Consider the following 16,539-nt stretch of genomic DNA (forward strand, 5'->3'; position numbering starts at 1 on the left):
AATATGTCATTTTGATTCAGGTTGTCAACCATTTTATTTTCGCGTTTCCATGGTTACGCTTTTTGAATCCATTGTTTATTTTCTTATTTTGCATCTGATTTTTAAACTTATTTTATTTCAGGTTTCCATTGTTACGTTTTTAAAATCCATCTTTCGCATTTTAATTTCTTAAAAGTATTTTCGTATCTGTCGTCATTGTTTGGAAGGGTAATTTTGCATGGTGTTTTTTTTCTTTTATTTAAGTTATTCTTTAAGTTATTAAGTCATTCTTTTAATTGTTGAATATATGTCACTTCACACAATTTTTGTTCTCAAGGTAAATCGAGCAAAGCAGCTCTTAATATATAAAGATTTGAAAGATGTGATTTTATACCTTTTTGTTTGTTTGGCGAAACATTTATTATTGCCAAAGAAAAAACATACGCTTCACTCGCAAAAGGGTTGGGTTCCGGTAGCGTTGGTCGCTTGGCACATTAGGCGCTGAGCAGGGGGTCCAGTCTAGGATTATTGTTTTAAGGCAACCGTTAATGCAATTCATTGTTTTGGTGATTTGTTTGGAAAGAAAAGAAACTTTTGATTTGTTTTTATCCGAGTGAAATGTACGACATTTTCTTTTTTTTCTGATGATTTTTGAATGTTCCACGGGATTTTTTTTTTCGTTAGACGGATGGATTATGATAGCATGGTTGCTGGGCAAGTTTGGCAATAAACAATAGAGCTGCGGAATTATTTTTACATTTGAAAGACATTATTTGATGTCTTTTTTTTGTTTATTTGGAGAAATATTTTAAATTGCAGTAAAAACCACTTCATTTGCTAAATAGAGTTTTAAAGCAACTGTAAATCTAATTTAATGATTTGACAAAAAGTTTTAGATTCCAAAGAAATTTAAAAAGTTTTTTTTTTTTTTTGAAAAGATGTGTACGCATTTTATGCAAAGAAAAACAATTATTTCGCATCAGAGGGGGAGGGGCGTCAATTTTTTTATTCAACGAACTTCCATTAAATTTTTAGCACGGGCATCGCTGTGCGGGTACTGCTAGTAAAATATAAAATAATAAAATAAGCTAATATTGGCTTATTTTATTCTTTATTTTAAAAGCATATTTACAAAAACAAATTTTAAATATTCAAAGGAATCATAGTGTCCGTGATGGGGGGGAGGGGAGGGATATGGGATGAATGCCCACCTCCTCCCCTTTTAGATTCAACTCACAGAGTTTTGGATGGTTTTAGAGTTTTTATGTGCAAATACATTAAGGTTACAAAATGTGATTGGACTCATTCTAAAATCTCAATTTTGTGACATTCTTAAATATAATTCCACATTTTTGAGAGCTACAAACTGGTTTTGTAATTTCATTTTTTCTAGATTAATTCAAAAATTTATTGATGACATTAATGTTAAAATGATGGGTCATTCCGAAAATGTTGACATGAAAGTGCTTACTGTTGGAGCTCACATTCATCATAAACTCTTCACAGAAGTTCAGCAAAATCTGGACTTGGTAAGTTAAATATTTTATAAAAAGAAAGTAACAAATTTTCTTTCTTAATTTGCTGTTGCATCATGTTAGTTCTTGAATACAAGTGATGTTAAACTAGGGACTAAACCATTCAGAAACAATGGGACTTAAAACATGAAAAATAGGTTTGACCACCTTTTATTTTGAAACAGATAAGAGTGATATTTTTTTCTTTTATTTTTTTCATTGTAATAAAACGATTTTTCTTTTTGAAATTCATAACATTGTGCTTAAATAACAATTTTTCATAAAAGATTGAAGTTTAATTTTTAAAATCTTTTTTGAAATTTTTAAAAAAATGTGTTAATTTAAAGCTTATTTGAATGTGATGAACTCGACTCAAAATTTTTTTGGAAATTCAAAATTTTAAATTGATAAAAGTTGCCCCTACAGTACTTGTACCAAAAATGTTTTGTTCAGATCAAAAATGTTTAGATTTCCCCCAGAAAGCCCAAAATTCTTAATATTCTGCCAAAAATTCATTTTTTCTTTTCTTTTTTTTAAAATCAGATTTCAATTTTATTTTTTAAATTTGAAGTTAACTGATGTAAACTCTGAAGTCGAGCGTAATTGTTAAAAATTGAAACATTTGCTCATTTTCAATATTTAGACTCTCACATAGTACCCCAAAAAAGTTTTTTTTAAAGTTAAATATTTTATTATGAATAAATACATCACATTGAGAGGCACAAAAAATGCTTCTGACACTATTCCTGCTTGTACTTATGTACAATGACATCCTGAGTTCAAATATAACCGTCATTTTCCCCCTATAGCCTACTACTTTTTAAAAATAGCTTTCTCTATTTTTCCAGTTTTCAACAATTTCATGGCAATTATTTTGATTTGGAGGGGAAATAAGGATTTAATTTACCATTAATATTCTTTGAATTGGCAATAAAGGTAAAAAGCTTTTAAAAAAATAAACATCAAAACTTTTTTTTTGAGCAATCACGAATTGCTTATTGTTTTCATTTGACCTTTGAATGACATTCCTATGATTTTATTCCCCTCCCCCCCCCCCCTCCTTCATCTGCAGCAGCACCATCGACCAGCCCCTCCTGATGCTGCTTCTCTAGTGAAAACAGTCTCGTTGCGTCCATACAAAGTAAGAGCCAGCCCTACGTCATAGTATAAAGGGCCGAAAGTTTTCTGCATAACGACATCACAGCAGGTAAGAAAGGTTCATTATTAGTTAAGCTGAGTCGCACTGCCTTTGGCAGGAAACAGGTAGGAAAAGTTGCATCAAAACTAGATCATTACATGTCAAGTGACCTCGTAGTCTCCACCCGCCCATCTCCGATTTGAGCGAAATTTTATAGACGTGCAGACATGCTTTTGAAATTCACCCATACACATTTTCAGCTTCCAAGACCCAATTCCTGAGGGTCTAGGATCGATTTTTAAAAAAAGGCTCCAAAATGGTGGACCAGCTTTGTGAAACGAATTGCCAGGTTTAGCACGGTTCTCCCATTGAAGGCCATTTTGGAGCCCGCTTTTTTTATTTTTGAGGTACCTTAGTTCCTCATGATTTGTGTCTTGGAAGCTGAAGATTTGCATAGGTTAGTTTCTAAGGCATGTCTGCACCTCTCTGAAACGTCCTCCAAATTGGAGATGGTTGGACAGGGACCACCAGGTGATTGGACATGGAATGAATCTATGATGGTTAGTTTTTGCAGCAAATTTACGCACCTTTTCTATCTGTTTCCTGCCAAAGTCAGCACGACTCAGCTTAAATAATAGCGATTCTTTCTTACCTGCTGTGATGTTAAAGAAATGCTAAGGCAACTATCTGAAAACGTAAATTAACTTTATTTGGATTCTACACAGGAAAGGGCTTTCAAATTGCCCTTGCTATTCGAACTGTCACAAGACGACCAACATCAACAAAAACCAAGCTATTGATTGCCACGAATCCATGATCCATTAACAGAAAAACAGCTACCTAAATTGAACCGACAGGTAGGAAATTTGCATATCGAAAGGGGCCCTCTTGCTCACAGGTATACTTGAGGATTTTTATGGAGATTTTCCACTGATGTCCTTACACAGAAAAATTTTGGGCCTTTATACTATGACGTAGGTCTGGCACTCCTGGGCTCTTGAACTAAAATCCTACACGCATACATACACCCATGCTTGCCAACACACTGTCTCATACATACACACTCCTACACACACACACATACATGCTCGTGATTCCAAAAAACATACTTTGAATTTAAAATGCCAAAAATTCAAGTCTCCTTTTAGTTTTTTTTTTTTTTTTTTTTTCACAAGGAAGCATTGCACGTTGCATATAAATTGCACCACCGAAAGAAACTTGCATTCTGGATTCACAGATGATGCAGTGAGAAGCAAACTGATGTAACTGACAAAATTAAAATTTTGGAGGACCCGTACAAATGGTATGTCAACTTCTCCTCTGTCTTGGGGCAAGAGATAATACTAATAGCCCTGGTAAGTGCTGCTATACAGCATCATTTAGAAAACTTTTCAATGAAAGCCTACCTAGGGTGTCGACTTTAAACGCATTTTACTCAAAACTTGAACTTGTCCGCTCACATCCCTTTGCTTCTCACTGCCTCAGGTGTAATAGGGTTGTTTCCTTCAGTCAAAAGTAGTACTTTTTGTAACTGAAATCGATAGAATAAGCGAAAAAAAATAACATGAACCCAGAAAATACTTTCATTTTCCCAACAGTTATTTTTTAATAAATTTTTGTAAATGTCTGATTTTTGAAAAGAGGAGTGCTCTTGATGACGTCGCAAATGATGCACTTTGCTGCATCTTTCTACCGTGATTCCACGTTATGATAATCAAGAAGTGAATTAAAATTGCGCTCTACGCTTGCTATCAACCATATCGTTCCCAATGTATGTGAGTAAAAATGCAAATAAAAATGCAAATTAAATATTTTGCTTTGTGAATGGCAACACAGAATGGCATTTCATCATTTGTGATGTCATCGGACAGAAGCATAAACATTGAAAGCTCGCCGATTTAAGTAATTTTTTTAAAACTATTAAGCTTGAACAAATTATTTAAAAAATGGTCAGATCCTATGTTTTTAAGCATGCTCTTTCAAGAAAAAATGCTTTTTAAATTTTGGAAACGACTCCATTACGATTGAAAAGGCAACTAAGAGTTAATAATATAGCATTATAATACACTCTGTCGCAAAAAAATATATGCACCCAGAAGAAATTGAGCTACATTCACGAAACTTGGCAGGTTGTATAAAGAGATAAGAAGATGATTAAAAATTCAGAATAAAAGATAATTTTACTAAGTAGTTACAGCATACAAAAGGTTACAAATCAGTAAATAGTAAAGCTACCTCTGGCAGCTATACAAGCCAAAACATGAGGTGGCATCGAATCAATTAGATTACTTATGACCCCCTGCGGAAGATCATGCCATAATCATTGCTACTGCGTCGTTAATTACCCTGTATCACGCCTTCCCAGCACGTCCGAGACATGCTCTATTTTCGGAAGATCTGGTGACCAGGCAGGCCATGGGAGTACGTCATATCCCTGAAGACAATGTTGAGAGAGTCAGTATGTGGACAAGCATTGTCCTGCTGATAAATGGCACCTGGGCGACTTAATAGCATGGGCAGAACAATCGGCGTTAAAATGCTGTCCATGTATCTGCGAGCTGTTGATGCACCTTGGAGAACACCTAGAGGTGATTGTGTGTCCCAAGAAATCGCTCCACACACTCACACCTGGTGAAATGGCTGTATGTGTTGGCCCTCAGGAAAAGGACCAACGGATGTGGAATGGTAAGTTCGGGAGAAATGAAGCAATGGAAACTAAATTTCAATTTAAACAACATTTTATTTAAAACATATGTATATGTGTAAATAGGAAAAACAAACATTCAACATTTATAAAATCAAATCCCCATAAACAAATTAAATGTATTTCCCCCCAACATATATCAACAAGAAATATCACATTATTCGTTTTCTCTAAATTTCAGTTCTAAAACGTCTTCAATAAACAACCCTAAACAGCATGCCACATTTCCATGAAAAACTATTGGAAAATTTACATACCCTTGTAAGTCCACTCACAAGCACTTGGCACACAAAACATGAAGGCCACATCCATCAAAAGGATGAACTTTTGAGTTGAAAAAACCACACGTCCACACGTGGACGACAGACCATCCATCCTCTGTCAATGGTCACTGCATTCCAGGCACACCCATACCACAGTAGAGAGCTCCTCACCATATGCAGTACAGGAAATTATTTACCTGGTTTCCTTTGCCAAACAGGAGAACATTCAGTAGTAGAGTCTCTTAGAGGTCACCTCACCATTCGAAGAAATGCCTCACCCTACACTGAACCCGTACGGTCCGACCAGCTCGGAACCTAGGATGAGCAGTTTCGGTCCTCCGGTCCTGTTAAGCCTATTTCAATACATCAACTCTTTCTTTCTAATTTTATTTTTTACAAAACCGCCTTCCAAACATAGGGTACTGTTTTAGAACTTATCCTGCACTACTATTAGGCAAAACGAATTTTAATTCTTACATTTCTTGAACAAACTTCCACGTCCCCTGCGTGGACAAATCAACCAGAGCTCACATGCTCATATCAAAACAAACCGTCTGCAGAACGGAAGCAAATCATAAGAGATCGATTGATTGATTGACTTTCTATTTAAACCATCACTGTTACCCTGACGCAATGACGTGACGTCATCAAAATTTGCATCTGTTGCATCTTAAAGCAACTCAACACAGTTACTATTTTAACTGTTGCTATTTTACATTATCTTCTTCACTGCTTTCAGCAGAAAGATCCTCAACTCTCGAGGCCTGACGTCACATCCGCCGATGGGCGAAACACGTGATTGACTTGTTGGGTGTTTAGTCACTTGGGGATTTCATTCTTCTGCCGAATAATTTACGTCTTTTAAAACCAGGAATCTATTTTTCTCGAATAGGTTTGAATTTGCAGGTAAGTTTTAAACAATTTAAAATACAGTCAAGCTTTTTACGAATCTCTCCAAGAACCAAAAATAATGGCTTTTGCCAACAGTATGCCGCTTGACAACAAATGCCAGATTGAAGCGCTGGCCAATGCGCATCCACACAGGTGTACGGTGATCATCAGCTTCGAGACTGAATCGGGATTCATCGTTGAAGATCACACGCTTCCAGTCTGTTACACTCCAAGCTGTGCGAGGTCGGCAAAAATCCAGTCGACACTGCCGTGATGTGGGGTCAGTAGCAATCGTCTTAATGGGCGTTGGCTCCTTAAGCCAACTTTGGCCAGTCGTCTCCTAATGGTTTCCCTAGATACCACCGGATGCTCGGAAGGAGGTATGTGGCATTGAATAGATGCTAGCGACATTGTCGGTGCTGACATGCCCTCTCTTTTGATTGTGCGATCCTCGGGTTCATTTGTGTTTTGGGACGCCCTGACCCTCCGCGATGGTAGACTCTCCCTTCCGTGGTCCACTGTTGCCAACACCGAGCAGCTACCATATCACTCCGACCGACGTGACGGCCGATACTTCTGTTTGACCAACCTTCTTCTCTGAGGCCTATTATACGGCCCCTATCAAATTCCGTCAGCTGTTCGTACTGCCGCCGGTTACGTCTTACAGGCATCTTAAGACACAATACAGTCTTCTGAAGTCAACATATTCAATTGAATAGCCCTATGGCACAAGTACTCATGCTTTTAAACTCTCCCACCTGTGCAATTCACATGCTCATAGCGCGCTTAGCCCTGTTTCATTGCCGCTGAAATTTTAATCATTTGCATATCGGCTACCAATCTGCATTTGTGCCGAGTTTCATGATTGTGGCTCTAATTATTCTAGGTGCATATATATATATATATATTTTTTTTTTTTGGCGACAGAGTGTATAATTATAGTTCTGGATTTTGTATTGAGTTTTCATATTCAATTCCTGTTGTAAAATACTGGTAGGTAAAAAAAAAATTAAAATAATATATGAAGAATTATTTTGTCCCTTTTTTTCTTTTCAAATTTTCTTACTGTATAATCAAACAAGAAATCCTTGAAAAGAAAAACTTAAAATTTTTCATCTTGAAAATGAGATTTTTTGATACAGCCTATTGATATGTTAGGAGAAATTTCTGTGCCACTTACTATACATACTTCCAACAAACACTAATAAAATTGAACCTCACGAATGAGAAATTCATGGGACCGTAATAATTATTTCATCTTATTCAATAAATGATTGTTATATATGAGGTAGTGAGAAACAAAGGGATGTAAGTGGCAAAATAAAAAATTTGGAGATAACCAGTACATATGGTAGGTGAACCTCTCCTCTTTCTTGGGGCAAGAGATAGTAATAGTAGGCCTGTTAGGTTCTGTTATAAAGCATGACGTAGAAATAATATTCAATGAAAGCCTACCTAGGATGTTATCTTTAAACGTGTTTGGTCTAAAGGTATTGCTGGGAATTATAGACCTGTAAGTTTGACTTCGGTGATTTGTAAGATTTTCGAAACTTTGATCAAAATTAAGATCATGAAGTTCTTAGAGACTAATAGTCTGTTGACTAGTTTGCAGTATGGTTTCAGGAAAGGTAAATCCTGTACTACTAATTTATTGCATTTCTACGACAAGGTTACCTCAGCTTTAGATAACAAAAAATGTGTGGATGTTGTTTATATTGATTTTCAAAAAGCTTTTGACAAGGTACCGCATGTTGCTAGTTAGCTGACATAGGAATAGGAGGTTAGCTGACATAGGAATAGGAGGAAAAACTTTACTTTGGGTTAGAAATTGGCTCACTGGTAGGAAGCAAAGAGTAGTTGTGAGAGGAAATCATTCTAATTGGAGTGATGTTTTAAGTGGGGTTCCTCAGGGATCAGTTTTAGGGCCTCTTTTGTTTATTATATTTATGAATGACATCAATGAAAATATTTCTGGAAGCATGAATTGTTTTGCTGATGATGTAAAAGTTATGGGGATTGTCGAAAATGAAGAACAAGTAAATCAGCTTCAAGAGGATTTAAATCATATTACGAAGTGGGCAGATAAATGGGGTATGGCAGTTAATGTAGGGAAATGTCAAGTGCTACACTTAGGTCATGGAAATAAGCGTATGAGATATCATTTACAGGGTTCAGTCATAAATCAGGCAGAAAATGTTATGGATCTGGGTATCTTAATAAATCAGGACTTCAAGTTTAGTCAACAGTGCAGTATTGCTAGTAACAAAGCCAACAGAATGCTTGGGTTTATCAATAGATCTATTTCAAACAAATCTAAGAAAGTTCTTCTGCCTTTATATAGGAGTTTAGTAAGACCTCATTTGGAGTACGCTGTTCAGTTTTGGTCGCCTTATCTGAAGAAAGATATTTTTGTATTGGAAAGGGTTCAAACAAGGGTAACTAAATTAGTAAGGGGACTCTCAGATTTAGATTATGATACCAGACTTAATAGGCTTAACATGTATAGCCTGGAGCAAAGGAGAGTCAGAGGGGACATGATTCAGTTATTTAAATTTATCAAAATGAAAGATGTAAATGGATTAAATTTTTGTGGGGAAAGCAGGACAAGGGGTCATTGTTTTAAGCTATTTAAATCTCAGGCTAACTTGGAAATCAGGAAAAACTACTACTTTAGCAGGGTCGTGGGCACTTGGAATAGCTTACCGGAAGAGACGGTAATGAGCAAGGGGGTGGATAGCTTTAAGAGGGCCATTGATCTTCATTGGGGTCTAATTAATTGACTAGGACCAGCCTAGCTGGGCCCAGAGCCTGTTGCTGGTCGTCACATTTGTATTTGTATTTGTGTTTTACTCAAAACTTGAAAATGTCCACTTACATCCCTTTGCTTCTTGCTGCCTCATATGATTGTTATTTCATGTTAAGCGATATTTCACAAAAAGCGTTTTCATGTTAACGAGGTTCTACTGTAGTATTATTTAACTCTGCCAAAAAAATTTTTATATTAAAAAAACCTTTAACTGGCTGAACTTTACTTTTAAAAAATCAAACTGATTTACAAATACAAATTTGATATTTATTTAAAGTGCATTTAATTTCCCTTGTGTATATTCGTTTATTGAGTTAATGCCTTAATTCTTGTATATCAGCTTTATTGTACACGCTTGTGCAAAATTAATTGAAACAAACTCAGAAAATTAAGAAAACTAAGAAGAAATAGTATTTTATTTAAATTTATATAAAATCAGAAGTTTTTAGTGCATAATATGATGTCTAGGACTTTTTACTAACATTTAGACACGATTTGGCATGGAATCCACCATTTTTTTTTTACAATCATTAATGTTTTGGTCCTTGTCCTAAACATGAATTAGAGCAGTTTTTGGCTTCTCTATAGTTGAACGTATGTAATAGTTCGTATGTAATAGACGATTCTTGCCTATATCACAAAGGTTTTCAATTGGCTTGATATCAGGAAAGTTCCCAGACCATCCCAATGTCTCAATGTGGTTCTCAGACATGAAATTCTTGTCCATTTTGGAAGAATGGAAACAATCTAAATCCTGCTTTAAAATCCCCATTCCATTTGGGTATCGTTTTTTCAACTCTGGTAAAACCTTTTTTTTCCAAAATATTGCTATATTGCTCTGAATGCATCATATCCTAAATAGGCTGCAAAGAACCAACCCCATCGTAACCGAAACAACCCCAAAACATATTCTTTTGAGAATGTTCTACAAATTGGTTCATGTTCTTTCGCCTAGAGGTCTCTGCACTTGTTGAGCTCTTTGGTCTAGGGCAGTAAAATTGCTTTCGTTGCTAAACAGTACTTTCCTTTAATATTCAGCAGTCCAATTCATATATTTTAACTCCCACAAGTAGCGCTTTTTCTTTATTCGTTGAGTCAGAAGCAGTTTCTTTATCGGCCGATAGGCTGCAAAAAGGCACCTCCAAACAGTAGATGGGCTAATATTTATTCCATTCTCTTTTAAATCTCTATTAAATGCTGCACTAGTCTTTCACGGGTCTTTTTTTACTATGAATAAGTATAAAAGAGTCATTTCTTGGTGTTAATTTCGATTTTTGGACACATTTCCCTCTCCGCTTTGGAAACATGGATCCTGTTTCTCTATTTTGTTTTATAATTCGGCTCACAGTTGCAATACTAACGTCAACTACCTTTGAAATCTCTCTATAAGCGTTTGGAAAGAGTAGCAATCTTTGTACACTTTCGGAACGTCACATCCATTGCAAACGATAGTGAAATTTCAACTGACGTGATCATAGCTGCAGCTTTCATCTTCAGAAATTCCTACACATGCACGCTCAGAACTCCCCTGGTTGGTGTAAATTGATGTCAGGTAAAGGATTTATTCATCCCATAAATATTTTTACAAATTTTAGTTTGATTGGTGAAAAACACTTGGAATGATTTTGAAATAAATGGAAAAATATTTTGTTCCAATTAATTTGCACTAGGGTGTAACTTAAATAATTAATATTGAAGTTTGATGCATAAGTTTTTTCTTTAGACATTGATGCCAAATGACGAGGAATTAGCAATTCTTATTACCAATATATATGGCCTCAGGTAAGTATTTTTACTAAGCAATCATTTAATATACTATGTAAAAAAAGACTAGCTTTGTGGTTTACACAGATCAATTATTGATTTTTGTAACTTTTGAAACCTTCATGTTGTATAAAATATAATAAATTCCAGGAGCAGAATTTTAATTTTCAGCATTTTGCAATGCAGATTAAAAATTACTTAAATGGTCTAAAAAGTAAACAGACATTACAGTAACCATAAAACTTAGATTAATGCCATAAAATGCATATAAATAAGCAAGAGAGAGAAATCATCTCAATTTCTTTTAGTTTTTCATTTTTTTTTTTTTTTTTTTTAATTTTTGTATTTGTTTCTCATAAAATGTGACATATTCCTACACCTATCGGATTTACTATTATCCAAAGGTAAAGTTAAAAATTGTTTTATTTCAAGGAGTGTGGATTTTTTTTTTTTTTTTTTTTTTTTTTGAGAGAGAGAAGCAAAGTTTTTTCAAACTAACTCTAAGATTTTTCAGCAACATTGATCATAGAGGTTGCTAATTTATTTATAACCTTCAATGTAAATGCTTCTTTTTATAAAGGAGCTTATTTAAAACACTCTGTTGAATTTTGTCCCTTAATGGATTTTCTCCAAAATTGTTAAACAGGTACAAAAGGTTCAGGTTGTTCGAACATTTACATATTGTTACAAATTCTGTAAATAGTTTTTTTTTTTATGTTTAAATGTGCTTAGTTTGTTGCAATCAGGTTAAATTTAACTTTAATTGCATTAAATTCTCATACAATGTTATCTTAGTTCTTAGAACTTTACCTGTAAAATGCATCAAAGCAAGCAAATGAAAGAAAAAATTTGTATAAACTCAGCTTAACAGAACTTAAATGTGCACAAAAGCAACAATGTGCTAAAAAAAAGGTATATGTGAAATAAATTTAAAGCAAAAACTGAGGAAAAAAAGGAAGAACGGAACTTGTCAGTTACAAGGAATAAAAGAAAGATCCATCTTCAGCAGAAAAATAGGCATTTTCAATGGACATATAATGTGAAAATGTGCAAGCATTTTTTCACTCCTGTGTTAGGGAATTTATGTAAAAATTGTGGCTTAAGTTGGAATTAAAAAAAAAATATTTTTTTTTTTCTTTTAATGAAACAGTCTATAAACCTTCCTCATGAACCACTCTATAAATTGGCGAAAATCGTATGGATAATTGGTGCGATAGTTTTAGAGTTTATCAGAGACTGACGGATGCGGTGGAGGACTTTGTTTTATAATATGTAGTGATGTGCAGTTACTATAAATATGCAAGATGTTGCTCATTTTTTAATTGCACTTAAAACTACTGCAATACTTTTAACAAAGTTATGCTTCATTTTAAAAAAGAAGGAAATAACCAACACAAGTAACAAATAATGTTTTATTATTGTTGAAACATGCTATCTACAGATTGCACATGTCCTATCAATACTTGTTAATGGGAATTATCATTTTTTTTATCCTCTAAGTTTTAACTATAGTGGTTTTCGCAAGCTGTCGATATTTTCTCAAGCAAAAATTAATTTGTTACTTAAAGAAGTTTTTAGCTTTCAAAAAATGCTGTTTGAGGATTTTGTCATTTAAAGGATTTGTTTACCTCTCACAGACATGCCATCTCAGTGCCATCTCTTGCCCTTGATGCCATGGGTGGAAAACTGCTCGAGACTTATAAAGAGCCTCTGGAAAGATCTATTACATGTGTGAAAGATGTTCTTATCACTGCCATTATTGAAACAGCAAAATTGGTGAGTAGTTCCCTTGATTTCAGGGTTCGTGATTCAGTGGCGGCATTTGGGAGGGACGAGAGGGGGCGGTCACACCCCGAAATTTTTCGACCAGAAGGTTAAAAATTAATAAATTCAATTTATGTAAATCGCAAATCAATGTTCACAAGAAAAATTCTCGCCGATTCTCAGAAAAAATTGAAACTCAATACATTTCCAGACAAGAGCGCAAGTGTTTTCGGCTATTTAAATAACGGCTTGGGAGTTTCTTGAAGCTTTTGCTGAATGCCGACCTTTTCAGAACAGAAAACATTAATGGAGAATCATGTTTTATTTTCACTAAAGAAGTAATCTTCTCATACAGGCTAAATATTTCATACTTGTGTGTTTAGCATAACGGTGGCTCATTCAATATGAGACTCCCGTGTGCCTGCATGATTTTTCACAAGAAAATTCCTTGCTATTTCGCATTCATTGTTACTCTCATGTTTTCAATTGCATGTTTGTTTAATGAATCTTCATCGCTTTCTTCTGCTAGAAGCCACATTTCAGCTACTCAATGAATAATATACTTTCATAGAAACTTCTTAAAAATACGCTTAAAAAAATATATATCTATCGCACATCAACAAATACCTTTTCTGCTGGGGCTATTTAATTATGCAATCTCGGAGTGACACAAGATGGTCTTCAAAACTCAAGAGTTAAAATCATAAATAATCATAAATACCCTTCTTAAAATTTCAGAGTAGTAATTTGACACCTGAAAGAATTACTGGGAAATGACTCTTTCAATGGTAAAAAGGCTGATGCCTTTTAACATGCAGGACTTTGTTTAAATTTTTATTTATTTTGTGTGTATTGTAGAGAGTTTTTGAACAATGCTTTGCTCTATCAAAACATCTTCAATCCGATAACCTTAATTTTCGGACTGTTCAAGCTTTAGTTCAATTTGCAGCTTAAACTTAATAATTTTTGTACACATGTATATTTCAACCAAGACTGGAACTTTTCAAAAGAAAAAAAAAAGTTCTCCAAGACAATTTTATATTTAAAAAAAAAGGAAAGAAAGAATGTAGAAGATTTGATATCAATCCATATGATGTTAAGTCGTGACATTGATTTAATATTTTATGAAAATTATGAAATTAAATAATTATGAAATTAACACACGATTTAATGTTAAGTTTTTGTTTGGGTGATTTTGAAGAGCAGAATGCGAAGGGTGTTCTTACATAACTTTGTAACTTCAATTATTTTTTAACTATTTCAATCTGCTCGGCTATTAAAGAAAGATCATTTTCGTATCTTAAGAAGATTAGAGAATTATTTTCGAAGAACAGTCGGGGAAAAAAAAAGCTTTCAACTTACTGGAAAAAAAGCCCGACACTGGGCATTGATGGATTAATAACAAGATTTCCTGTTCTTCAGAATTCCAAAAATCATGCATTAAAACTTTACTAAAAGATTCAAGTTTAAATTGTTCTTAAACCCTAATTTTCATTAATATTAAGCTCATTTTATGATCCATTCCCGCTAGCAAATATGTGTTTTGCTCCACACTGAGGTAACTCAGTTTTAAGAAACTCGACCCCCCGAATGAAATGTTGAAATGCCGCCCCTGTCGTGATTTAATTTTTTTTTTAAATCAAAAAAGTCGGATTTTTTTTGTTTTTTTTTATGTTCAAAAATTTGTTGATATTAATTACTTTACATTTATAAATATAATATGTTTCATACAATAGAGATGAATCCATTCAGCTTACTTTTAAATTTTAAGATAAGTTCTCTAACTATTCAATAAAATTATAAATACACTATAATGCTTAGATAAAATGTGATTTTGTTTTATGCTTTGCTTAAAGATAAGGTTTCCATCATCATGTACGTTTTTAGTGTAAAATAATGTGTTTTCTTAACTATATTAGTTATGGTATATAAGGAAAAATTGCCAAGTTTTATTTTGTTCTAAACTAATTCTGGAGTAAAAGTAATATTGCAAGAGTGAAGATCTGTTGCACACACAGAAAGAGTGATCTATGTAGTTTTGCCTGTTGACGTTGAGATAGCGTAATGCAGCTTATTTAAATTTAGAGTAATACCTTCTAAAAATGTAAATTTTTTTTAATAAAATCAAATGAGTTTGTTAAATTCACTTGAACCAACTCAATTGATTTATAAATCAATGATTTTTTTTAATCACTTGGTTTAAATCAAGATTCAAATCAAGCTGATTTAAATCAACGAACCCTGTTTGATTTTAACACATATTTATAGGTATGATAACCCCCAATGATGAGCATTCCCAATGGGAGGTCCCAATCTCTCCCAAATATTTCTTTATTCAGCAAATTTGGAGATATAATTGCAATATTACAATTTTTAAATGCCGAAATGTCCCTTATCTTTAGATAAACTAATGTGTGCATAGCCATATTTTATCATTCGGTAAATTGAGAATTTTTGCCATCTCAAAAATTTGATTACAGGGCACCCCTTGTAATAACTCTGAATGACAATTCTGACTCCTAGAGTGCTTGTGTCTTACAGGAATATTAGCATCAACAAAGTTTATTAGCTAATAGCTCCTTGTCTTTGGCGTCAATGAACTTAGACAGTTGGAAAATTTGTTAAATATCCTGGTTAACGATATCTTCTTGAAATTTCAATCCTCATGTTGCTAATCAGTACAGCAAAGGAAACTAAAACAAAGCAAGGAAATATTTTATGATGCAAGTGCATTTGTTGCTGTCGTTTCCATAGCAACGGTTTCATCATGTGTGTTCCATCAACAATAATAAAATTAGTGAGAAAATTTTAACAAGAAACAGAAAAAATAGCTGAATTTCTTATTGTCTACTGAATTGGTTACTGAATATTTCATCAGTAACTGACCGATCAGTAACAGTTCTTGCTTAACAGTAGGCTTAGACACATATTAGTTATTTGGGAAACATTGTTTTTATTTCATTCTTGTGAAACGCTTAGAATTTTAGGATGAAAAGTATACATGAGCACTTTTCTACACAAAAGGAAGATTGTGTAAAACTTTGAAGTCAATCCATCGACTACTTTTCAAGTTTTGCTGCCCCAAACATATAGACACTGCAGTTTTATTTAGGGTTGGTAGGGGTACTGTCTTACCACAGATTGTATGGAAAGACAACATCCGTTTTACAACCAGAAATGGACGAATCTATTATTTTTTACCAATGTCAGCTTTTGCAGAAGTAGTCTCATTCAAATGAGCGGAATACGCGCATCAAATTTTTACTTTTCCCCCTTATTCACATAAATTCGTCTTATCTGGCAGTTTGAAAATTCCATGCAATCCATGGTTGGACAGTAAGTGGGTCACCCTCCTAAAACTGAAATATAGATAAAGTTTTCAAACTTTTTTGCGCTGATGATGTTAAATTTCATCACAGTGATTGGTTTTGCACATAATTTGGGCTTCGTGGAGTTTTTTTCTAGGTCATAGTACGTAGTCAAAAAAAATTTCTGAAAATTTTTTTTGCAAGTTCAAGCATCTTTTTTCAAAGAAGTGTTTCTAGGTTAGTTTTTATTATTTCTTTATGATAATTATATTTTCATGTATAGTTAAACTTAAAGTTCATACAGCAACAAGAATTTTTGTATAAAATATTATTGGTAAGTGCTTAAGAGGAGAGGTCCCACTTAACCCATTTTTTTTACTATATGGGGTAGGTGGATCCCCTCACTAT

General features: G+C 34.0%; 1 protein-coding gene across 1 annotated transcript in view; it reads left to right on the forward strand.

The window, feature by feature from the left end:
* LOC129230565 (dynamin-2-like) overlaps positions 1-16,539 on the forward strand; it is an 85,365-nt gene that overhangs the window by 49,616 nt on the left and 19,210 nt on the right. Inside the window, exons 9-11 of the mRNA XM_054864970.1 lie at positions 1,373-1,508; positions 11,019-11,077; positions 12,697-12,835. Coding sequence (XP_054720945.1) covers positions 1,373-1,508; positions 11,019-11,077; positions 12,697-12,835 — 334 coding nt within the window. The remainder of the gene's footprint in view (positions 1-1,372; positions 1,509-11,018; positions 11,078-12,696; positions 12,836-16,539) is intronic.

Source organism: Uloborus diversus, chromosome 9 (genome assembly GCF_026930045.1).
Source record: "Uloborus diversus isolate 005 chromosome 9, Udiv.v.3.1, whole genome shotgun sequence".
Taxonomy (NCBI): Eukaryota; Metazoa; Arthropoda; class Arachnida; order Araneae; family Uloboridae; genus Uloborus; species Uloborus diversus.